This window comes from Plectropomus leopardus, chromosome 18 (genome assembly GCF_026936395.1).
Source record: "Plectropomus leopardus strain MGB_pleo_1.0 chromosome 18, ASM2693639v1, whole genome shotgun sequence".
Classification (NCBI taxonomy): Eukaryota; Metazoa; Chordata; class Actinopteri; order Perciformes; family Serranidae; genus Plectropomus; species Plectropomus leopardus.
The window spans coordinates 3,664,835-3,689,755 of NC_142193.1; the positions used below are offsets into that span (position 1 = coordinate 3,664,835).

Below are 24,921 nucleotides of genomic sequence, written 5' to 3' on the forward strand. Positions count from 1 at the left end.
TCAACAGCGGCTGTGATATTCAGGTGACCATAACCTCAGTGCATTCTGTGCGCTTTTGCAGCATAAAAGAAGAACTGTCTGTTTCTCTCTGCTTCTCAGTTCAATAAATCTTCTGTCTTTGCAGTTGAGTCCAAGGATGCAGCAGACTGAACAGAAGCACAGAGCCAAAAAGTGCAGAATGTGAATAGATTTGTTCAGCAGCAACGGCAGATTTGACCTTAATAACATCAAATGATCCAGTAATAAGAATTCAATCAGCCAGTCAATCAGCCGGTCAGTCATTCAGCGGGCAAATCTATTGATTCATAAAATCCGCATCCCACATATTCTCCCTCCCTCCCTCTCTCTCTCTGTCATACACACACTTTGAGACACACACACCTCTCTCTCCAACTCTCTCTCTCACACACACGCGCGCAGACTCCTCCTCCCTCTCCTCTCTCCTCCTCCTCTCAGTTGCCCCTGTGACTCCTTGCCGGGACGGTATAACAGTAGCCTACAAAGCGGGGACCGGCGGTGGATGGGGAAGGGCAGTAGCCGCAGCAGCAGTCGGGCGCACCGACCGAAGCATGCTCCAGCGCAGCCATGACTTGCTCGGCGTCAGATAGCGAGAAGATCGTGATCAACTGCGGCGGGATCCGACACGAGACCTACCGGAGCACCCTGAAGACGCTGCCGGGGACGCGCTTGTCTTGGCTGACCGAACCCGACGCCTACAGCAACTTCGACTACGACCCCAAGTCCGACGAGTTCTTCTTCGACCGCCACCCGGCTACCTTCGCCTTCATCCTCAACTACTACCGCACCGGCAAGCTCCACTGCCCGAACGATGTGTGCGGGCCGCTCTTCGAGGAGGAGCTCGCCTTCTGGGGCATCGATGAGACGGACGTGGAGGCGTGCTGCTGGATGAACTACCGGCAGCACCGCGACGCAGAGGAAGCCCTGGACAGCTTCGAAACCCCCGAGCCGGACGCACCAGAGGATGACCCGGCGCTCACCGGCGGGGCGGACGGAGACCTGAAGCGGCTGTGCATGCAGGAGGACGGCCGCAGGGCGACGTGGTGGGAGGTGTGGCAACCCAACATGTGGGCGCTGTTCGAGGACCCCTACTCCTCCAAATACGCCCGGGTGAGTTCGCGTTTTTTGGTGTTTTCTTTCTTTCTTTGTCTCTCCGGCGCTGCGCTCTCATATCCTCGTTTGGCACGCTTTTGGCCACCGCGCATTGTTGCGCGTAAAGTTCATCCCAAATTGTTTTAGAGGAATGGGGTGTCTCCAAATATTCAAATTCGCTGCTGTGTTTTCGCCTGTTCTCTCTTCCATTTAGTTTCCCCGCCACTGTTCTTCCTTAAAACCCTTTCAAACCCGGGCAAATTGGCTTGATTTTTGTCAAAAACATGGGAAGAAGGCAACGAGCAATTTAAGAGGAAATGACCCAGCAATTGGTAAGAAATTAATACAAAGTACAAAAACGGTACCTAAAATTAGCCAATACAAAACACAACAAACAAAACCAAAAACAGGAAAAAGGTTTTTTTAAAAAGAGTGAGAAAACACGGAAATGACCTAAAAATGCTTTAAAATATTTGATTATTCTGTTGTTTTTTTTTAAACTTTTTATTTTTAAATATATGAACTTAATAATTATAAATTTAATTCTCCAGAAAGTTTTCGCTAGCTATTTAAAAATATTTTTCCAAATCTACTAATTTCTCGCATTTACTGGAGCAATTGTTGCCAATTTGCTCATTGCCATTTCCCCCCGTGTATTTAAAAGAAATCCATCCACTTTGCTCAGGTCTCAAAGCTTTAAATACTTGCATGCAGCACAAGAAAAGTGATGCTGATCGAGGTTTTGAAGGGTTAATCCCCCCACTGATATCACTGTTTGAAGATCTGGCCACTGCACTTGTCTGTGCGCATCAATCCATCCATCTCTCTCCCTGTCTCTCTTTTCTCCTGGCTGTGTGTGCCAAATTATTTCTCCAGCAAAAAATGTGATTTAATTAGACGTGACCCTAATTTGGGACCAAGTTCTCTCCACTATCAGTCCACATTTGGTGTAAATTGTTTTACAGTCCGATAATCAACTTAATCACTAAGTGACTGAGTGGAAATCCAAATGTTGGTGCCTCCGTCTATCTGCCCTCTCTACTGTTGATGAAACAATAACAAAATCCTGTAAATAGCAGCAGCCTCACAGTTCCTCCATAAGATTGCTGGGTTTGTGCGTGTGTGTTTTTCTGTGTGTGCATAGGTGAGCGCATGGATGCATTACTCATGAGTGTACTTAAAGTATGCTGGCAGGTGATGGCGACTGCATTACCGGAGTGCCTGTGTGTGTTTGGGTAGATGATGAAGCAAACACTGGTGCGCTACACTGTAAAATATCTGTTTTCATTCCTTTGCTGTGAACACACAGTCTAGACTGAAGAATAATGAATCAAATGTCATTTTTAGCCTCTAAATATTAGAGCTAATGTTGTAGCTGGTTTGAATTTGGCATGAGCGACAGAGGAGAACTTTTTATGGCTTAAAAAAAGACACGGTGCTCTCAGCATGGAGAGCATGCAGCAGTATTCTGACAGCAACATGAGGAAAGGTGTCTGTGAGGGCTTTATTGAATCAAACTAATACATAAACGTCTTGTCTTTGCAGGGCCCTTGCCATTGCAATCATTCTGCCAGTAACATACGTCATGTACTAATGCAGGACACAGTGCACCCTTTATGTAGCAAAGAGGATCAAGTTGAAGGGATCAGGGTGGTGGACTGGCATGGATTGAATACATGCCATAGACTGGAGTTTGTGTCCAGTGGTTAACGTTAGTTTAAGGGTATGAACGGCCTTGATTTCTGCCTGACTTCTCTCACGGTGATTAAAATATGCTGGTGTGGAGAGTGGTGCAGAGTTGTGGAGTTGCAGTATGTGATGACGCAGGGGGTCAGGGGTGGAAGTCAGTCACCAGAGGAATAATGTTGGCATTGTACATTTCTGCAAACCAGTACGTATCATAATACGTATCATATCAGCATTTCTAAAGTGATATATTTGAGTTGGTGAAGGGAATGCAAAGCTGCAGACCACTGTTTCACAACCGACAAACAGCAAAACCAGTTGTGTTTTAGGGAGTTATTGCTGAGTTTCCAGTAGTGCTGCCCCTTAATGTCAGAGATTCAAATCAACAGTTGGACACCCTTCATCAACTGAGACTGGCTCAAGTCGAGCACTTGTTTTTTTTCACGAGCCATGTATTTCTAGAGACGTTTTGGTCCCCAGATCTTGTTGTGGAGTGAGTACTCTTGATTTCCATGCTTCTCTTTGATACACGGAGGTGCTGCGTGCTGCAGACATGCAGGCACCAGCACAGATGAGAAGAGAATCTTTGCTTAGAAGTGGTGAATTTACAGTTCACAGCATCTTAATACGATACAGTCTCTGGCTTCTGTTTGATATCTAGCGTCTGCAAAAAATATTGCTGCACATCTGCAACCCATAGTTTGCGCCATTGGCATGTTTATTTTATTAAGTGAATGCTGCTGTTGCACTAAACAACCTGCAGAGCCCATTCAAATTTTAAAACTTTGTATGGAAAACAATGGATTGAATCAGCATATCGCTACATATTTAAAATCACAATATTAGTGTATCGTGGTGTAAACATAATATTATATCATATGGCATTTGGTGATTCCCAACCCTAGACTTTGCCCAAAGAAATGGGTATTTTTAGCCAAAATATGATATTTTTCTTTTATTATTAAGTGGTTTTTGTGCCTAAACCGAACCATAGATTAAGTTTCAACATATTGTCACATATAAATGTGCAAATGCAAAGTATCGGGTGTTTTTAACTTGTGATTGGGTTAGGGTGGTACAGGGGACAAGGGACACAACAGATTGACAAAGTGACTCTCAGGATCATAAAAGGTTGAGTCCCTTCCACAGTGAGGTCCTAACTAGTTTGAACTTCTGGTCCTGGTGGGCTGTTCATAAATTACTAGACTACTTAGATTTAACTTGTATCCTTATCTTTCCAATCAGTTAGTGATTCAGTCTTTGGTTTTCACCCTTTCTCCTGCTGTCATGCTATCTTTTTTATATTGCTCCATTTCTCTCATTTCTTCCTGTGAACTGGATTTTCTCTCTTTTTCTCCTTCCCCTCCTCATTTTCAGCCTTTCCTCCACCTGTGCAGTCAGTGCTCTACCTCTCACCCGTGTCTTCCTCTGCTTAATCCTCTACAAATCCATAGGCGTTTACAGAGGCAGAGGCCAGTGCTGACCAGGATCAGTGGAAGTTGAGGTGTTTTCCGTGGACTCTGCTGTATGCGCAGAGACAGCATATTGACTCAGTCGCTCTCCCTGACTTAGGATGGAGACACACAAATGGAGACACATTTACTACATGCTCACAATGTCTAGAGCAACACTTGTCCACCAAGGGGTTCATAGAGCACCTGTGGCCTGAGCAGGGAGTTTGTGGGAAAATTTAGAAAAAAACATGCATATAACACTCAAAATCTATACAATTATAAGAACATGTAGCCTGGAGAAGCATGTTGCAGCTCATTATTCATGTCTAAATTCGGATGATTTGATGATTCAGCACCTTGCCATTCATGTCCAATGCCAACGTTGAGTGTCTATGCAGAAAGCAATGTGCCCTTCAAGTAGCAAGGTGAAAGATAAGCATGTGGATGGGTGTACAGTATGTCTGACTTTCATACAGGGGAAAGCAGTCTGCATGCTGCGACAATCCTGCAATTAAATATTAACCATGATATTCCCCTTACCTTACCGTAATGCCTAGAAATGTCCTAAAATCCTGGAAACATTCTAAAATTCTAGGAACATCCTAAAGTCCTGGAATCAAGCTTAAATCCTAGAAATGTCTTAAAATTCTAAAAACTTTCTAAAATCCTAAAAATGTCCCAAAATCCTAGAAACTTTCTAAAATCTCAGAAATGTCCTGCAACAAACCTTGACCGTAATGCAGTTTCCATGCACAGGTTTCATAGAAAACAAGAATGTTAAAAATGTTTGACAGTAACATAAAATAAAAATAAATACTCTTGGCTGGATGCAAGGTTGTCCTGACCTGAGATAGGCAACTAAAAAACACGACTGACATTCATCTAAACCTAACCACATGTTAACCATAGCATTGTATAATCACTGCACAATAAGGTGCAAAAGTAACATGGTTTGCAGAAATGTACAATACCAACATTTCTTCTGGGTTGTAGTGACAGATTTTTGTTATCAGTATCAAAGTTTGCAGAGAAGCATGCATATTCCTGCGGGTGCTTCCACTCTTGCACAGCACAAGTAAAGAGCCACCACTGATGTTATACTGACTCAGATGTTCTCAGCAGGCTGAACTGACATTACTTGAGTGTGTCTGTGTATTTGTACTTTTAATGTACAGGAGGAGTCCCAAATGTGCAGCTGGGGGTGTTGGTAATTGCCAGTAGGTCTATCGTCATACTACTAGCATGAAGTTCATACTTCATACCTTATAAGTGTGTGGCACTAATCCCACCCAACAAAATGTTAAGAAAAGCAATACTCTCACACATACCTTATGGATTTGTGAATACCCTGGTATACCTTAATACTGTAATACCGCCCGAGCCTATCTGTGAGGCTTGGCCAGAGTCTTTCCTTGTGCAGCTTTCATGCACCAAACCGGACAGGTCAGAAAATTAAATAGCAGCCAAACAAGAGATCGAAGAACCAAATGGGGACTGACAGTGGAAAAAAAAGACAAATTGAACGCGGGGGGTGGGGGGGGGGGGCATCGGTATGACATTTGAGGTGACTTTGAAAGTGTTGCAGTCAATAGTTTCGGTGCCAGCGCGGTGACATAAAGATAGGTGGGGGGGGGGCGGAGGGGGGCAGCGAGTGCAGCAGCAGAGCTCAGGTAGGCTGAGGTCAGGCGGTCCCGCTCGGTTTTAGCTGATTAGCTCGCTGGAGAACGACGAGGGCGAAGCTGCTCGTCCTGCCAGCGTCTTATGTTGGACATTCAAAAATGAGCGATTGGATCACTCGATCAATTCACGCATCTGTTCATTAAGAATACGCAGCGTCCTTGCAGAGGTAGCACCGCTTTCCATCTCTTTTCCATCGTTCTCTTTCCTCCTGTCCTCCTTTCTTACAGCCCCTAGTCATCACCAGTGACAGCTCGTGCTGCTTTATTACCACGATTTCAGAGCTGAGTGCTGGATTGCTTATTATCGCTACTCAGCCCCCCCCCGTGTCCTCTCCCTCCTCAGCGCCCCCCACCCCCTTCATCGTTCTCTCCAGCTCTCTGCTTGTGCTATAGCGTAACACTGCAGTCCCCGTAGTAGCTGACTGCGCTGTAGTCTGCTGCAGAGAAGGAGGGAGAGACACGGAGAAGGGGGGGGTTTGTTTTGGTGAGGGGAGGTGGAGGAGAAAGGGGGATTAATTGAGAGTAAGAAGCAGTAAAGGAAGAACAAGTAGAAAAGGGGATGGGGATCACTTTCTGCACCCCCTCGATTTCGTTCCCGCTGCCCCTTTCTCCCCCCCTCTTTCTGCTGAGCTCGGCAGGCTGGGACGCTCGTATCCGTTTATCGATCAGGCCGTATGTCTCAGCTCGCCTCATTCAGGTGGATGTCTCAGCTGAATGGTGTTCCTTTGTAAGCAAAACCTTCCCACACACATTCCTCTCTCTCTCTCTCTCTCTCTCTCTCCATCTCTCCATCCCTTCACGCAGCGGGGTGCGATGGCAATTCCCAGTCCCTCAAGGAGAGAAGAAAATACCAACACACACTTACACATACTTATTGTACTGCCACACGCAGTCAATTGTGGCTCTGTTAATGTCATTCTGACCTCATTCTCTGAGGCTTTGTTTCACATGTGAGTTATTTTTACTCATCACCCTTATAATAATGTAACAATTGCTCCTGCAGATAATGTGCACGACCTGCTTGACATTAAACGTTTGTGTGGAAAAACAAAACAATTTGTTGAAAATTTGTTTTCTGTTTTTTAAGCCTTCTTTTTCACTGTGCAGGAAGCAATATTGCGCCTACTTCCTGTTCACAAACTCTCCCATTACAGCTAAAAAGGGCATTAAAATAAGTTTCTGAAAACATTTTAGGAGAGAAATTGGCAGTGCAGTGACATTACCTTGGTTTACACTCAGTCAGCACTGCCTAATTTTTCCGTTTGGTCAGATTTTAGTTTGAGAGAACAAGAGAGGAGTGGGTGCGTCTCTTGATCCGCTTCTATACTTTTATCGTCACTGTGGTGTCATGGGTGGCGGGCAATAAAAAAAAGCAGAGGCACAGCCCGTAGAACGAGCAACAGCCCGCGATCCAGTGAAACTTCCCCCAGCGCTCCTGACTCCTCAGACCCCACCACACCTCCCCCTGCTGAACTGTATATTATCCATTGAACATATTCTACAGAAATATAGTTTTTGTTACAAAAACTGCAAGTTATATTCTAATCACTCGATTCACAGCCAGAAGAAAACAGCAGCAGGTGTATTCCTGCTTCCAGTCTTTACACCAAGCAAGGCTTCCCATTCCCTGACTTAACTTTAAAAAAAAAGGCAAAGCAATGTCTAATGCTCAAAATGTCGAACTACTCCTTTAAGAGTGTAGGTGACAGGTGGTCAGTGGGTGGAATCTGGCCCCGTTTATTAACTGATTCACCCAAAAACAATGACTTAGCCAATGTTATTTATAGAGCAGGTGCTTCCGACCTTCAGTGGTAAGAGAGGTGGTAACGTCACTGCACAATCTCGGCACCTGCAGCAAAACAATGACAACCAGATGATGATATTAAATCACACACACTTCAGCGGTTCTCAGAATCTTCCCATCTTTCTCTCTCGTGATATTTTTTTCGGAGTCTTCGCTCCTCCTGTTTTTTTAAAACCTTTCGCACCGCTCTCTCTCTCTATCCCCTCCCTCTCTAGTGGTTTGTTGCGCTATAGGCAATATATCCACCAGGGTCCCCCTTCCCCCTCTGTGCTTTTCAGGATAATGCTGCGACAGAGCTTTCTTTCTCTGTGTCGCCCATTGCAGGAGAGAGAGAGAGAGAGAGAGAGAGAGAGAGAGAGAGAGAGAAAGAAGCGTGAATGTAAGAGGAGAGGCTGCAGAGAGGGAGAGAGGGACACCATACTGTATTTGATGACATGTCAAGAAATAAAGCGTTTAACCTCTGAGTGATCTCCACTGTCCTCTCGCCTCACGGGGGGTCAGTAACACACATGCAAACACACACACACAGACACTGATTGAATGCAGAGACACACACTTGCACAAAAGCAGCTAATCGAGCAGAGAAAATAGCATGCTCAGTAAGCCTCGGTAGCCTCGACGTACACAGTACACTCACACATGCAGCAGATTACTGCAGAATGATCTGCTGTGACATGCTGTGCGGTGTGTGTGTGTGTGTGTGTGAGGGAAGTAAGAAATGCAGCTGATCTTCTACCCTACTGGCTCGGTTTGAACACCCTTCCCTCCTCACTGTTTTGGTGCCTGCGTCTAAAGAACAGATCGGGTTTTAAGAAAACCACAAGGAGCTGCTGAGATTGCAGCAAGAAAGCTTCCTGAGAGCAAAATGCTCAGTGCAGTATTTTCAAACCAGTCACCGGAGGAAAACGTTTGCATTGTGCATTTCTGCAATACATGAAGATGCTACATTTGCATGTTTCCTGTGTATTAAATAAAGGTTGCTAATGTGTCGTAGTGTATGACCAGACTTTTCATGAGGTGGAGCGGATGGTGTGTCACCTTGGCAGGACACGTGCCAAGATGCAGACCACTGTTCTGGACCAACAAACAACAAAAGTTGTTGCATTTTAGTGAACTGTTTTTCCAGCAGGGATAAACTAAAACAAAGCTGCATTTCCAATTTGGATAGTGCCACGAAAAGTATTTGCTTTACAAAGCTGCATTTCCAGCAGGATAGTGCCACGGCAAGAGGTTTGTTTTTTACTGAGACATTGCTGTGTTTTGATCTTCTTTCGCAGACACATCACTGCATTTTCAGTCAGGATAGTGCCACGAAAAGCAGTTATTGTCAATCACAACATCATTGCATTTCCTGCTGGAATAAAGGCATGCAAAGCAATTGTTTTTTACAAGACATTGCTTCTTTTCCAGCAGGGATTTTGTCCCCCAAACTGGGTATTTTAGGCCAAATCATGATTTTCTTTCATTACATAACCAGGTGGTTTTTGCACCTTAACCTAACAACAGCACTGCTGAAACCTAAAGTTGCAATGTATCTGTCACATATTACCAAAAAAATATAACCTATCTGTAGTATGCAGAAATGTACAGAGCCAATATTTTTGTCTGCTGATTGGGTTTGTTTGTTGACAAATCATATGAAAGGACCAAAACCAACAATGCATTCAACCATTTAATATTCATTCAGCCCTAAGCCTTTTCGTTCTTGTCTGAAGACAGTTTTAAAATCATGTACCTAATGTTTCATTTATTTAAAAAAAAAACGTGGTCCATTGTAGTTTTTAGCAAATATCTCCCAAACAGACTTTTTACTGTCATAACAACAATGTGGCTCATTGATTTGCTTCTAATAGTTTTGGGGCGACAATGGAGCTCTTTCACACAGAAGATGAAGATATATATCAGCCTTATACACACGATACTTGTTAGTAGGTTCAGCTCACTATGAGTTTTTATCTTTTCACAAGATTTATTGACAATAAAAAAGACAAAATATCACCAATCTTCCCTTCATTAATCATTGTTGTTAGGGGGGGTTGTGCTTGTGATAAATGTTCTTCTCACTTTGTCAGCAAGGAAAGGTAATGGATCTCTACAGTTAGAGATGAATTAGTGGTTGAGATTGTGCTATCACTGAAGGCACTAAAGCGCACTATACTGTCCTCCAACCTTTATTTTCCACTTTGCTACATAAAGCGCACATAACCTCCTGCATTGGCACTAAATATTGGAATTGGATGTAAATTTTATGCTGTGGTAGAAAACTGGCCTGCATTTAGCAGCTATACTCTGTGGGACATTATAGTGGGTTGGATGGTTTGTATATTATGCATTATTTTCGTCCACAAATTCTTGGCGCTTGCTTTGCAATCGTTCAGTTTCCTTTTGCAACTAATTCTCCTACCTAAACAACAATGAACAGCATTCTGTGGTTTCAAAGACAGATACTTTGAAAAACCAACCACCAGCTGCCTTTTTGTGAGTTTTTGTGGCGGTGTAGCCTGACTCGCTGGATGTAGACTGTGGCTAGAAACCTGCCATTAGCCAACTATTTAGGCTTAGGGTTATTTTCTCTTCATTCCACTATTTACGTTTATCACATTCTATCAGAAAAGCCCAGTGCAGGACAGTTAAGCCAGATGTTGATTGTTTGTCTGAAATGGCCTGTAAGAGTTGATTTGCCACATATTTTTACCTGAGCAGCGACATACATCAGTGACACAAGGCGGGTTTCCATTACAGATTTGCGCAGAACGTAAGTGATATTTACGAAATGTTGATAAAACACAATTGCAAGTTGACTGCATTTCCACTGAGTGATTTTATGTGACTTGAGTGGATGTTCAAAAAATTAGCAGCTTTATTTCATTTGCAGCCACCGCACTGGCCATCATTATTTCCAATCCAAGGCCACGTAGGTGTGTTATGCGAGTGATAATGGAAAGGCAAGCCCCTTATACCTAGAGGCCGAAACGTATGAGGGACTTCTGGGAAGCGACAGTCCACGATTTCACAGAAGAATTGTTGATTCAAAACTTCCGGATGATCTGCTCAACTTTTGCAGTAATACCTCTTGTAGTTCCTGCTGTATCATGAGGGAGCCAGTTCCTACTGACAGGCACATACAGTAGATAGCATCATGTGACCTATAGAAGCCAAAAAAAGGTTTAGTTTCAGTTTGTGCAATTTCAGGGTTAATGTAAACCCGCCTACTTACTTCACTAGTTTACCGATCTGTTCGACTTTGTGCTGTGGAGATTCATCTGACTACATAAGACTAGTGGCAGTGATGTCCATAAAACATTGTTCCAGGCACTTAAACAGACTGTTGTGATGCTGTCCTTTTTCTAGCCTGGTCTGTTTTAAACCCACTCTGGACTTTTTTTAAAACTTTTTTTTCCAGTCGTTTTAGCCGTGCTAGCTGTGTGGCTCTTGTGATGGCAGTAGTTTGTTGGTCCACTATTTTGCTCCAAATTTAAATGTGTCAACAACTGTTGGATGGATTGCCATACAGACATTATGTTTCTACCCTAAATTATTAGAAAACAGATTGTCTTGAAAAAGTTAAGTAAATATAACTTTTAGTATGAATCTATATTAACTTTATATTTATAGTTAAGTTAACTTAAGTCTACTTCAAAAACATGGGGAGAAGGCAATGAGCAACCAAAGAGGAAATGAGCTAAAAATTAATTCAGTGTATAAGAGAATTACAGCACATAACTAAAAAAAAAAACGTAACGTCACCATTAAATAATTATTTTTTTTTGCGATAATCAAGTTAAGCCAGACTAACTTGGTTTACTCAAGTTGCTAACACTTAAAAAAAAGGTAATTTCACTTGTCATTTTAAAGTTGCAACAACACCACAAAATTAAGTAAATACAGCTATAAGTATAAGTACATTTAACAATTGCATATTAAGTAAACATAACTATTTAATTTTCCTTTCAAGGCAATTGATTTCCCAGTTTTGTTTTTTTTTTTTTAATGGGATCAACACGTCATTTTACACAAATTACAAATCATCACATTCAAACTAAAAGTGTCCCTAATGAATTCCCCACACTGCAACACAATTGAAACATACAGTAATTGAAACATCCTTGACAGCCTCTTTGAATAATTTTAGTGTTCATGTTCTAAGCACACCTGAAGAAAATGTAGTTGTTCTGCAGTAGTGACACTTTGATAAAGTTCTAACATGTTGAAATTCCTCCAAATACCCACTGGGTGTGCTTGGTTTGATCCCCTGCACGTGTCAGAGAATCCTGGCTGAGTGCTCGAAGTGCATGAATCCTGTCAGTGTGCTGAGCTGCTGAGCTGTTCACTGCTGAGGAAGCTGATAGAAGGTGTAGATTTCAGCTAACAGAGCTGTCCTATGAAAAATGAAAAGCTTTACATGTGCTGTTTGTTCCCCTGTGGTGCTACCCAGCGCTGAAGTGGCTGATGTGGGTCGCTGGCACCAGGCTGCGACATGAAAATAGAAGCATCGCTGGAGGTGGAGAAGTGCTGAATCGACTTTAGAGCGCAATTTTAATTTAGGAGCGCTTGTTTTGCTGGTAATTGTTTGTTGGCACTTTGGTGAAGCAGCTGCTGAAGCAGACGTTGTCCAGCGCTCAAGTGCTGAAGTAGTGTGCAGACTGCAAATTCGCTTTGGGTTTGAGATCCTTTAGGAAATTGAATGCAGCTTGTTGAAGATAGCAAGATGGATATTTTCAGCACCGTCATCATCCTACCTGACTGACTCCAGTCACAAAACTGTGAGGAGGTGGAGCTTGTCCAAGGCCAGCCGAGTCACCGCAAGAACATGAAGGCATTATACATTCTTGTAAACCATGAATAAATGACATTTACACATTTCATACGTATCATACGTAGCAACAGTGTTGGGCTCCTTACTCAAAAATGGTTAATATTACTCTTTTCAAAAGCCTCTCCGTAGTGGGGCTGAATAATCTCCAAAGTACTTTGTAACCTTGTTAAGAAAAGTGCTATATAAATAAAGTTTATTGTTATTATTATTATTATTATTATTATTATTATTATTATTATTGTTCTTTGCTGAGATAGGCAACATTTCATCCACTACATATCCAGCCACAAACTCACATTTGGTGGAGTGTATTTCCTGGAGCTCCATGTTGTTGTACTGGGTGTTTCAGACTCAAGGTTTGAGGTTGTGTTTTGCATAGTGCAAGAGTCTTAGATAGGGCTTCCCCTTGAAGGTCGGAGGCTCGACTCATCAGTCGGAGACCCTCAGTCGACATAGATTACTTCAGGGGGAGCCAGTCATTTTTTATTTTCAGAGTACTGTACTTCTGGGGACATTCTGGCCCCCAGATTTTGCTGTGGAGTCAGTTCTCTTGACTTTCACACTTCTCTTTGCACTTGCGGACATGGAAGCAGTGGCACAGAGGGAGATAAAGACTGCCCCATAGGTGTAGAGGTGGTGAATTTACAGTTTACAAAAAGTTTATGTTACAGTGTCTGGCTTTTGTTGATATCTAGTGTTGGCAAAATATGTTGCATATTTGCGATCCGTGCTGAACTTAGCATGTGAGCCATTAAAGTGCAACCTGGTGTTTATTGACCCTGTTTTTATTACTGTCTGGCCTTTATTGTCCAACTTATCTAAATAGAATACACTTGTCAGCATGATTAATATGATCTGGTCTTTATTGTCCACCTAATATGACTAAAAATACAAACATTGGCATAATTGATATGGCAGATTAAAAGCTAGAATGTGTTCAAATCTTGACTATAAAATTAATTCGACACCTTTATTTTCTTGCAGGAAGGTGTAGAATAATCATGGTACTAAGTGGTGAGGAGTTTAACGTACAGTCTCCTTAAAATTTGTTTTCTTCAAAACTCGTGATGAGCTGTGAGCAACTTAGAATATGACAGCAGTGTGGTAAACCTCTACTTGAACCACAGCTGTGTGCTGTAACTGTCAAAATGGTGTAATTCAAAATATCACATAAATATGCACGAACACATCACAGGCAAAGCCCTACTTATGTATCAGTTCACACACACTCACGCAAGCACACACACACACACACACACACACACTGCGGTCAGCGTGACTTTATTTATTCATGACAAACATGACATTTGAAGAGCTTTCTCAGGGGAGTTATTGACCCGAGGAAACCTTTCATAGGCGTTTGACCGAACTAACAGTATCACTGTAACATTCAGTACACACCACGCCACGGAATAACAAACCATAGAGCAGACAGCTTGTACAGACATGTGCCATTAAAGGGAAAGTTCAGCTTTTTAGAAGTGGGGTTCTATGGAGTGCTTATCCATAGAGAGTGTGTTACATACAGTAGGTGGCAGAGTATTTTCACTGCTTTACCTTAATGTCAGACAGTGATTTCTAACTGTAAGATCAAGTTGTTATATTGCTCTCTTCAAAGCCAGACTCCACTGATAAAAGTAGTGATTTAACATAATTTCAACATTTTCAACATTTAACATTGCTGAACACAGGAGCTGCTGGTTTTATGCTGCCTTGAACAGTTATTTTGCTTGTTTTATTGTGTGACTCTGGTATTTAACCATTTAAAACCTGGACACGTTGGTTTGATGTCACTCAAAAACACGAGGAGAAGGCCAAAAAATTAGGAAGAAAATGGTAAAAATAAAATGTTACAAGAAAATGACCTGAAAATAAGCAATAAAAGAAAAAGCATAAAACAAAAAAAGACTCCCAAAAGTTCTGAAATTTTATATTAACATACATATATTTTTCTGTAACATAATTTTAAAATTAAAGTCATTATAAATATTATTCTCTGGATATTCTGGACACTTTTCCTATTAAATCTTACACTTTTACACTTTTCCCTTTTTGTAATTTAATTAATAAATTAATTGATTGATTGATTGATTGATTGATTATTATTATTATTATTATTAGCTTTCACAGAAGTAGTGGTATTAGTAGTAGAAATTAAATTAGTTATTTTTTTACCAATTTCAAGGTAATTTTCTTGTACCATTTTACCATTTTTGGGTGGCTAAAATACATTTTGTTGCTGACCCGTCTGCAGCAGTACATTACCCAGCATCTACTGTATGTAATACTCCTATTATGGATAAGTACCACATACAACCCCACTTTGAAAGGATCAGTACTGTCCCTTTAAAAGCATGATGAATACATTACTGTTAAATAATGGGCTGACACAGAACCAGCAGACTTCTGGAAAGACACAAAAAATAATGATCATTTTTGTGTAGACTGCAATATTTTTATGTACTCAGATACAAAGTGAGAAGTGCAGATGTTCTTATTAAGTCCCATGAGAAGCTGAATAAACTGAATTTAATTGTTGTAATCTCAGGATTTTCCAAACAATTCCTCCTTAGGGGAATATAGGGGAAAGCAGCGGTGCCAAAGTTTGGAAACAGACATGATTCTTTTACACAGGCTCCATGAATGTACAACCTTCAATGTACCAAACACAGTGGAAACCGCAGCTTCCTCTGTGAATCTTCTTCCTCAAGTAGCCCAAAAACACATTAGAGGATCCCTTTCTCCCTCCCGACCCTCCTCCTCCTCTACTCCTTCCTCTCCCTCTAAATATAGCCTTCTTTCACTCTGTCATTTCGACACACACACACAGACACACACGCACACACACACACACACACCTCGTCCCCCTGGTGGGGGTAGAGGTGTTACAGCGCCTCTGATGCACACTCTAGGAGACGAGCCCCTGGTGCAGTCTCACATACACAAACACACAGCTTGTCTCTTTTCAGAGAGGAAGAGCACCCTGCGGCAGTGTTCATGGTGGCGCTCTGCGGGGGGCGCTGTAGCAAACAGCAGGCACACAAGAGCTGGAGGGGCCTCAGGGTGTCAGAGCCATAACAGGGATAACTGTTTTACTTTTTAGGGAATATATATAATGAATTTATTTAAAAACAAGATATTCTGCACTTCAGACACATAAATAATCTATTTTAGTGCAAAATGAAAGAACAAGAACAAAACAAGTCTACACTGTTTGACTTAAAGCTGCATATCAATATTAAAAAGATTATTGTAGCTTAAATCTGTAGTTGATAACTTTTAGGAAAATAAGTTTATATCATAGTTTATAGTTTATTTATTTTATAGTTTTAATAAGTCATATTTACTATAACTGTCACTATGTTCTGCAAAATACACGAGACAGATAATCTGTGAAAAAAATCATGTTCTTCTTTCTTGTGCTTTTTAATGGCATTCTATGGCATGACGAAAACAACCAATCAGAGCGGTCAAACTGTCCAGCAAGGCAGCACCGACCAAGTACTGCATTGCCTATCAGTCAGCCAGAGACCTCAGTTGACTGCTTCAAGACGAGCAGTTCCTTTTTTTTCCTTTGTGTTGCAAGTCAGGTCAGCTGAGCAGTGTACTTTTGGTTCCCAGATTTTGCGTCAGAGTGAGCCCTCTCAACTTTCACACCACTGTTTGGTACAGGAAGTTGCAGACATGCAGGCGGCAGCACAGAGAAGGAGAGAAGAGAGACCCTCTGCTAAATAGTGGTGAATTTACAGCTCACATCAACTTAATACAACACAGTCTCTGGCTTTGTTTGTTACAGTATATAGTCTTGGCAAAACAAAAAAAGTTGCACATTTATGACCCACCATTAGCACCATTAGTTTGTTGACTATATTACATTATTGCTGCTGTCACACTGAACCTTCCACGGAGCCTGTTCAAACTTTAACACCAGATACAATATGTTAATGAGTGACTTTTAAAGGTCAGGCATGAGAGTAGTATCAGTCTTGTCATCTCACTTTTGAGATGCTGAGTAACCAAAATGTTGAATCATTCTTTTGAAACAAGTTTACACTGTATGTGAAGTGGAACAATTGCAGAATGAAAGATCCACGAGAAAGTAAAAAGTATGAATAACTACTGACTAGTACTTGGACAAAAAGCCACTGTAAAAGAAGATAAAAATGTTTGACATTAGTCTTTTTGGCTGTGCTTGTGGTTTCACTTATAATTTTACTTTATGACAAGCTATCGCTAGATGAGGATAAATGTGGAGCAAGAAAAAGCACTAATCATTGAAGAGCTAAGTAACTATGCTGCGTGGGAATTATCAACAGTCTGACTATTTGTCTCCTGATCATTTGATCATTAAACACCACAGTGGAGGCACATAGGATTAAACAGAAAGAAGTGGGTGCTGTTTTACTAAGTAGGTTTGCGTCATCTTTTTTTCTTCAAACCACAAACTGGCTCTCGTTTTTCCATAAGAAAAAGAGGAAGAGATAAAGTGATTGGGGGATACGGAAGGAAGGGGAAGAGAGAAAGCGGGTCCATTTTTTCTTTCTTTAGATTTCAATGCAGAGTCAGCTGTATTTTATCTCTTCATATCGCCATAGCTTATTTTCCTGTTCATGACAGCTGTACAGCGATGTATGGTGGAGAGTGATGCAATGATGGACCTTTGAAAAATAAGGTCCATCTCCACCCAAGCAGCACTCAAACATCGATCCAAATTAATTTGAAAAAGAGACTATGTAAGTAAGAAATAGATAAAAAGAAGTAAGCCCCGTAACATTTTAACTGGCCTCTATGCAGCTTTCTACAATTTGCTATCCTTTTTTTTGATTTTTTGTTGAACATAACACACCAAAACAACCAAAAAAAAAAACAGAAAAAAAAACAGCAACGCACACATGCATACAGAATGGCATACACGTCTGCTGCAGTGAAATGTACACAGCTCTGCTCTCCTAGCAATGTTAGCGAGAAAAGTTCCTACTGACAAGCATAGCATATAGCCATAGCATCATGTGACCTAGGAAAGCCAAAAAAGTGTTTCCATTGTAGTTTTGTGTAATACGTCTTTTTCAAATTGCCTGAAATAACAACTTATGCAAGCGTAAAAACTTATTTGCCCTAAATTGGATTTTGTTTTTCGAAATTGATTTGTTTCTATCAGACGGTATTTTATATTAGCAATTTCAATTTACGCAATTTAAGGGTTCATGGAAACTTACCCAGTGAGGGACGTTGTGGTGGTTACATCCATTGCTTTTGTGCAGTCTATGACACACGCACGCGCACACACACACACACACACACACACACACACACACACACACACACACACACAAAGTCATGCCATAAACCTCCTTGTCAGTCCTCATGCTCTGCATTGATAATACAATGATTACTTAAAGGCTTCCTGTATGCTCGTTGTGCTCTCTCATGCCACACTGTTGATTGATTGGTTTTGTGTGATGCATACTGCGGGACAAGCTGAGTGAAGAAAAGGAGAATCCCAGAGTGACAGCTGTGTAATGCTGCAGCACGGCGTTCAGAAGGTGACATAAAGACATGGAGGAGAGGAGGACGATGAGTAGATGAATATGAAGAGGAGTAGGGGATGAGAGAGAGAGAGGTAAAGGAAGGATTATTGCATAAGTGATGAAGAAGCTGAGAATTCTGTGAGGGAAAATACACAGATGCATCTCTCCTTTTGCCCCCCCCCCCTCCGATTCATTCCTCTCTTCCCCTCTTCTTTCAATTCTGGTATCGTGTGATGTTCCATTTGGGCCTCTATAAATTCATCTGCTTTAATCTTTCCCTTTCTGTTTTGTGCTGAGAAATCTCTGCAGGTGCGTGTGCGTGTGTTTTGATGCAGGGGAATATGTGCACGTGTGTTATTTGATGATGGAGATGAATAGGTTGCTGACCGCTGCTTTACAAATGCACACATAATCAGATTGGACTCAGGTGCTCAGTGAATTTACAGAGTGTGTGTACAGTTTGTGTGTTTCAAGTTTCAGTGTGGACAGGAATACATCCTTTAAATACTCTTGTCTGTAAACAAAGGTTTTTAAAAAGATGCATGATAAAGTATTATAGCAAGTCTACAGCTACGCTGAGGCCTTTAATTTCTTTGAAATACGTGTGTGTCACTTTTTGTCATTTTGGATCCGTGAGGTATGAGGTTTTTGTGGGTCTATGAATGCAGTGCAGACCGAGCTCTCCATGAGTAATTTTTTTCCTCAGCAGCGGATTGTGACTCACAGGGTGTGTAATTGATTGGTCTATCCGTTCAGAGCTGATTTTATCCTATCAGATTGATGGATGAGAGGAGCAGCTGTTTTTAAGTGAAAGCAAGATCCAGGGTAATCAACAGTTTTAACTTTCAGTGCACCTGAAGTTCTGCTGCTCTGTCTCGAGTGTGCTCTGTGCTCCGACAGTATGGTGCTATTAAACTAAAACATCTATATATATTCAGTAGCTCTCCCAATTAACAATCCAACTCCAGAAATAGAAAATGTATTTGTGGCAGCAGATTATGTAATCATATTTTACTCAAGTATTTTATTTTCATGCTATTTTACACTTTTACGTTACTACATTTATCTGACAGCTTGAATTACTTTACGAATTAGGATTTTTTGCATAAAAAACACAAGTAGGGTTTATAAATTATGATGTTTTGTTGTGAACTAAATTACAAGTTACAAGTTTTTACAAGTACAGTTTAAACAATTAGTTGATTAACAATCAGTCGATTCGCTGAATATTAATTTTCAACTGTTTTGACATTTAAGTCATTTTCTTTTTTCTTTTTCCTGTTTTTAATAATTTTGAGTTTTGGGGGATGTTATTTTCTATTTTGTTTATAATTTTGTTTTTTTCTTCTTTTGTTTATTTATTTATAATTTTGAGTTAAGGGGTGTGTTTTCCTTTATATAATTTTGAAATTTTGTTTTTGTTTTTAATTTTTTTTTAAAACTTTTTATAACTTTGATTTTTATGGATTTTTTTCTTTTTCAATAATTTTGAGTTTGTAGTGTTTTTTTTTCTTTTTTTAAATCAATTTTGATTTTATGTGTTCTTTTTAAAAGTTTTTTCTGCACTGGGTATTTCTGCTTCTCATACTTTAAGAACATTTTCCTGATTACACTTACTGACTTTTACTTTAATACCATTTTTAATGCAGTACTTTTACTTGTAACAGTGTATTTTCACAAGGTGGTACTGATACTTTTACTTTGGTAAAGGATCTGAATACTTCTTCCACCACTGGTTTGTTGTTGTCTGAAACCTTTGACTCTGCCTTCTAGTGCCATCTATTGGCTGTAGTATTTATACCAACATAAAGGACGCATGGAAGCATGAAAGCAGGGGCGTTTACAACGTTCGAAACAGAGGTTTCTATTTTCGCACATAAAGGTAATATAAATGAGTCTTAACCTGGCTGTAGATACGTCCTGTTGAGGACAGTCTCAAAATAAAACATTGTCTATGAAGTTAAAGTGCTGACTTTCAGCTTTAAAGGTATTTTTTTTATAATATTGCAGAAGGACAATCATCCTAAATGTGCCAACAAGGATATTTTATGTCCAAGCAGTGGTATGTTTACGTCATTCACCCCATCTCAGAAAGTTTCAATGTTGAAAACCAGACTAGAAATCCTACAGTGACTCTCCTCTCTTAGCTCTGCTTGAGTATTAAATCTTGAGAAAAATGACTTTGCTCACGACTAGATGTTAAAATATTTTCACAAACCATGAACACTTTTTGTCCCCCGTTTGGTCAGGAGCCTTTTTTTGCTCTCAACCCCTTGCTCCCTGCAAGGTTTGAGATTGGTTGACTTGTGTTGAATATCCAAAGTTACGACTGAAGGAAAGGTATTTTTATTTCAGGAGAAGATGGGGAGGGGAGGGGAGGGGAGGGGAGGGGAGGAGAGGACACAGCAAAATCGAGGAACATTTCTGCAAGGACAAATGTGAATGGCATTGTGGAGCACTGCAGCGATGAGGGAGAACAGGAGAACTAAGCAGAAAAAAGTGCACCGCCTTTTGTTTGCCTGCCTCACCTCAGTGAGCTGTGTGGGTGAAGGAGTACCGGGGAGACGGGAGGAGAGATGGAGCGGTGCTGGGTGCCTGAGTGACAGAAATGTAAAGAAGTGCAGGCAGTCAAAAGAGTGTCGGATATCAAAACAAAACATTTGTTTTAATGGTTGTATTGTAAGAAAATGATATCTGTGCTTATATTGGACTCATCATCTCCCGTCTTTGGTTTGTCCCTCTGCATCATATTCCATTATCCTGCTCTCATTCTTGTTGTCCCTAAGGTCTTGTGCCGTTCTTAAATCACTCAAGGGACAGAGCTATGCGTAGACACACACATACACACTCTTGAGCACACACATGTTCGAACACTATACCCTATTTTTTATTGTCTTTTCTTACTATGTTTGCAGTTTCATCACGTAGCCCGTCAGTGTATTTGACAAAAAGAAAGAAAGAAACAACGGAATTAATGAGGGAAAAAAAGAAGGAAAAGAGGAATGAAAAACGAATGAAAGAAAGTAGGAAAGGAAGGAAGAAAGGAATTAAGTGATGGCGGATGCCGGCTAGTTAATGTACCTCCAGGCATTTCTTTACATCAGTGTATGATGCAGCGGAAATGTACTGCATTCGAAAGGCTAAGTGTACAAAAAAAAGAAAAAAAATAGTGAAGGAGAAAGCCATGCAATTCATTCCCTCTTCTCTCGCTAATGCAAATCACCTGTGTCCTCCGGAAACCTCGGAGCAGTTCACTTTTTGATGCCGTGGCAGACATCTTCCTCCATTTGTAGAAAATCCTTCCTGACCGTGAGGCTTAACCAAACCACTAACCTTCCACTCCATTATTTACTTCCTGAATTTGTTTTTGTGTGTGTTTCCGAAAAGGAAAGGACATCTTTCATTATGTTTTTGGAACATCTTCCGAATATCTGTGGGGAAGATTTTGCAGATCCATTTGTGCACACGCGATATGTCCAACGTCATTGATTTATTTATAGACACAGGCACACCAAACCGACATCAAAGAAGTGGTGGCGACAAAGGCTGGTTGTTGCGTTGCCTCAAATCACCTGTGTCTTGGCCAAAAAGTTGCACATGAACACACTGCAAAGACTACAGCTAATGGGCTTGGGGGTATTGCCCAATGTGTGGGACATGCCAACAAAACTATAGGGCGAACACCTGGAACACGCTACAGTGTGCTTGAGCTGAGTGTGACGGCAACCTTGCCCAACTGCTGCGTCTTGAGTGCTCATGGTGTCTGCACTTGCAGTGTTGTTGCTGCGACACATATGCACTGTGTTCTAGGCATTAATACGCTCACCAACAGCCCGACATTGACTGAACGCCGGCCATCAACTTAGTGTATCAGGGCCCAAACAAGGTGCATGGCCTGCTGACAGGAACTGCAGTTACTTCAGTTTTAATTGGAGGAACCAGTGTCTGAATTGAGTTCCTGAGTAATTGCTTGAACCCCCAAAAAATCCCTGCATTGGTTGAAGGACTTTCTACTTGCCAAGGAAATGTATAGGTGAAATGTGCGATGGTACCCAATTCCCAATGGTCTAACACAAACCTCTTGCAAAGACACCCAGTACGCACAGCCATCGAACTTGACCTTTTAACATATACCCCTTTCCCACCAAAATTAGCGCATGCACACAGGTTTTTCAAGCACGGGTAAACCCACCAAAGATAGGCTATGGACTGCTTTCTCATTGCCAGTTGAGTAAAGCTTTTTACACCTAACAGCAGCAGACAAGTATGCCTTTTTGTATGTGTAGGGATTGCTGTGATGTGTCTGTTCAACATCACAGACAGACTGGAGAACAGTAAATGATAGAAAGCAGCATGGACAGATGTCTGTGATAACTTTACGGTGGTAACTACTAACTGTAGAGGGTGTTCCTATTGGCTGTTTTACAAATGCAGATGTGCATGACCATCTCTTCAGATGGTGAAAGCTTGATTTTATGGTGTGAATCCTGCATGGAAAGTTGCTCTTCTAGCATTGGCATTCACTGCCTACACTGCAAATCAATCCAACAAAGCAAGACAGACTTTTCAAAATAGTGTAAAAGAAGGTCTTACAATAAACAACATAAAACACGTCAATATCAGCAAAGTCTGTCAGTTATGGAGAGACAGTTCTGCTAATAGTTTAGCCTCCTGCTACCCTGAGCAAAAGACTAACCAGCACGTTCTCATTCCAAGTTGTCACAAGTTACCAACTTTAACTTAACGTAGATGTTAACTTTAACATCTACATATTACGCTCTTGGTATCCTTCTGCATCTGCTGTTGATGTTCCAGGATGCTGCTACTGTGACGTCAAAACATGTACATGCTGGCATGATGCTGCAAGTGGTTAGCACATGGCAACAAATGCACAAAGTTAGGTTTAGGAAAAATAGGGCACATAGTAAGGTGTAGAAAAAAACACATTCAGCTGGGAAGTGTACACCAGACTAAACATGAAAGCCATCCAATGGCGTATCTTGTGGATGTGACAGGTACCATCCGGCTGCATATCATGTTGATGCGGCAGGTCTTTTCTGACCATCCGTTGGCTTATCATACCACTACAAACAGTTCTGTTTAGCCGTGTTCTCAGCTGACACTGCCCGGTGGCAAATTATAATGCCACAAAAGGCAGCTTTTGGTGTCAGGATGTTACGCCAAAAGCACTGCAAAAGCAGTAGTAATTGATGACTTTGGAATGAAAATGGACTGATGGATCAGACAACCTGCTGTGACTGCTAAATTGGAGCCACTACAGTTGCTGACTGAAGGTCTGTACCCGGAGCCGCTGCCCGCCCTCCCTCTGATGAGGAAGTCCATAGGTAGTGTTTTGGAGGGACTGTGGTTTGGAAGCTAGTGAATTCTTGTCTCATTTGTGGGCTTATACAGAGAGAGAGAGAGAGAGCTCTTGTTTAAGTAAGGGTAAATAAATCAGTGTATGTGAAACACAGGGTTACTGTATGAAGCATATGCATATGTGCGTCTGGTGGGAGGGGCTTAGGTCAGAGAGGAAAGAGCTGCAGGAGGACGGTGTCTCTTCAAATTCTGCCATTTCTTTGCCTGTCTAGAAAACTGCATACCCCAGCTTTAAAGCCTTCGAGGAGAGACTGTCTAATAGTATGCACCCGTTTAAACGATTAATGCGTCTCGCCGCTCTCCATGACAGCAGGATATTTGCCCCACCCCTGTGAGTGTAGCTGTTTGGAACAGCTTGCCTTTTAATGTGGTTAGACTACAAGGCATTTAAAGCAGTGCACTCGGAGGATGCGCCAGCCTTTGGTCCACTGAGATAAACAAAATCAGGAGGATTCGTCCTCTGGGAACTGTGAATATGTGTATCAAATATCATGGCAATCCATCAAATAGCCGTTGAGATATTTCAGTCTGACCAAAGTGGCTGACCAACCCACTGACATTGCCAAAAAACTCTTAGATGTAAGACACTGCACCTCGCCACAAGAGTGCATCGAGGACAAAGGATTGCTCACACTAACAAGAGAAAGAGAGGGAGGTAAAACGTGGGGAGATTTAGAAAATGGATGGGCTGATAGAGAGAAGTGAAAGATGTGAACAGGCGAAAACACCCGAGCTTATTCCCTGATGTGTCTTGGTGTAGCTGATGAAACACAGAAGTAATCGTCATATTGCAGGTGCTGTGCAGAAGAAAACCTTTTAGCTGTGAAAAACCATCTTGTCAAGCTGTCCTTTTGGAACATAATAAGCTGGAAATGAGAATAAAACATATACTCTCTGGAATAAAGCATGGTGGAAACAGAAATATCTTCTCTGATTTACATTAACAATGGATTGATAAATAGATGCATCTAATCTGTCATAGGGAATAACCAGGAAAGTTTTGCTTGTTGAAATGTGTTGCTTTTTCTCTGTGCTTTTTTGAACTAATTCTGCTTTTAGGTTTGTTGTCAGCTGCCCTAAATTATTTAACGGGGTGAGATCCTTTTATGCCACAGCTAGAGCACGACTGATACTGGATTTTCTTTTTCACATTTTGAGTTCCCCAACAACCTGTTTTAGTGTGTTATGTATCTGTAGATGCTTGGCGAATTATTTTCCACAAATAGGCTGGTTGTCCTTTCTAAAAAAAGACAAATATATATACCTTTAACAAGAAGGAGAACCCTGATTGACACTGACAGAAAGTTATTTAGCCCCCTTGTCAACAAGCTATATTGACATAGTTTGTACCAATGGAGGTATTACTTTGCCTGTTTGCAAAAGACATCACTACCATAACTCTACCTTAACCCTTTTAGTTGCACTCAGACTACTTTCACAAGTATTTCAACATTTTTTAAAAAGA

At 41.2% G+C, this 24,921-nt stretch overlaps 1 protein-coding gene across 7 annotated transcripts in view; it reads left to right on the forward strand.

Annotated features, from left to right (window-relative positions):
- The first annotated feature begins 404 nt into the window (after positions 1-404).
- Positions 405-24,921, forward strand: part of LOC121957289 (voltage-gated potassium channel KCNC1-like) — a 109,241-nt gene continuing 84,724 nt past the window's right edge. For 6 of the 7 annotated variants that reach the window (XR_015779634.1, XR_015779635.1, XM_088091040.1 and 3 more), the window contains exon 1: positions 406-1,128. Coding sequence is in view for 5 of the 7 variants with exons in the window: in XM_088091040.1 (XP_087947166.1) it covers positions 586-1,128 (543 nt within the window). In the remaining 2 variants the exon portion in view is untranslated. Of the gene's footprint in view, positions 1,129-24,921 lie in introns of all 7 variants that reach the window. The other variant, XM_088091039.1, reaches the window with a different exon arrangement.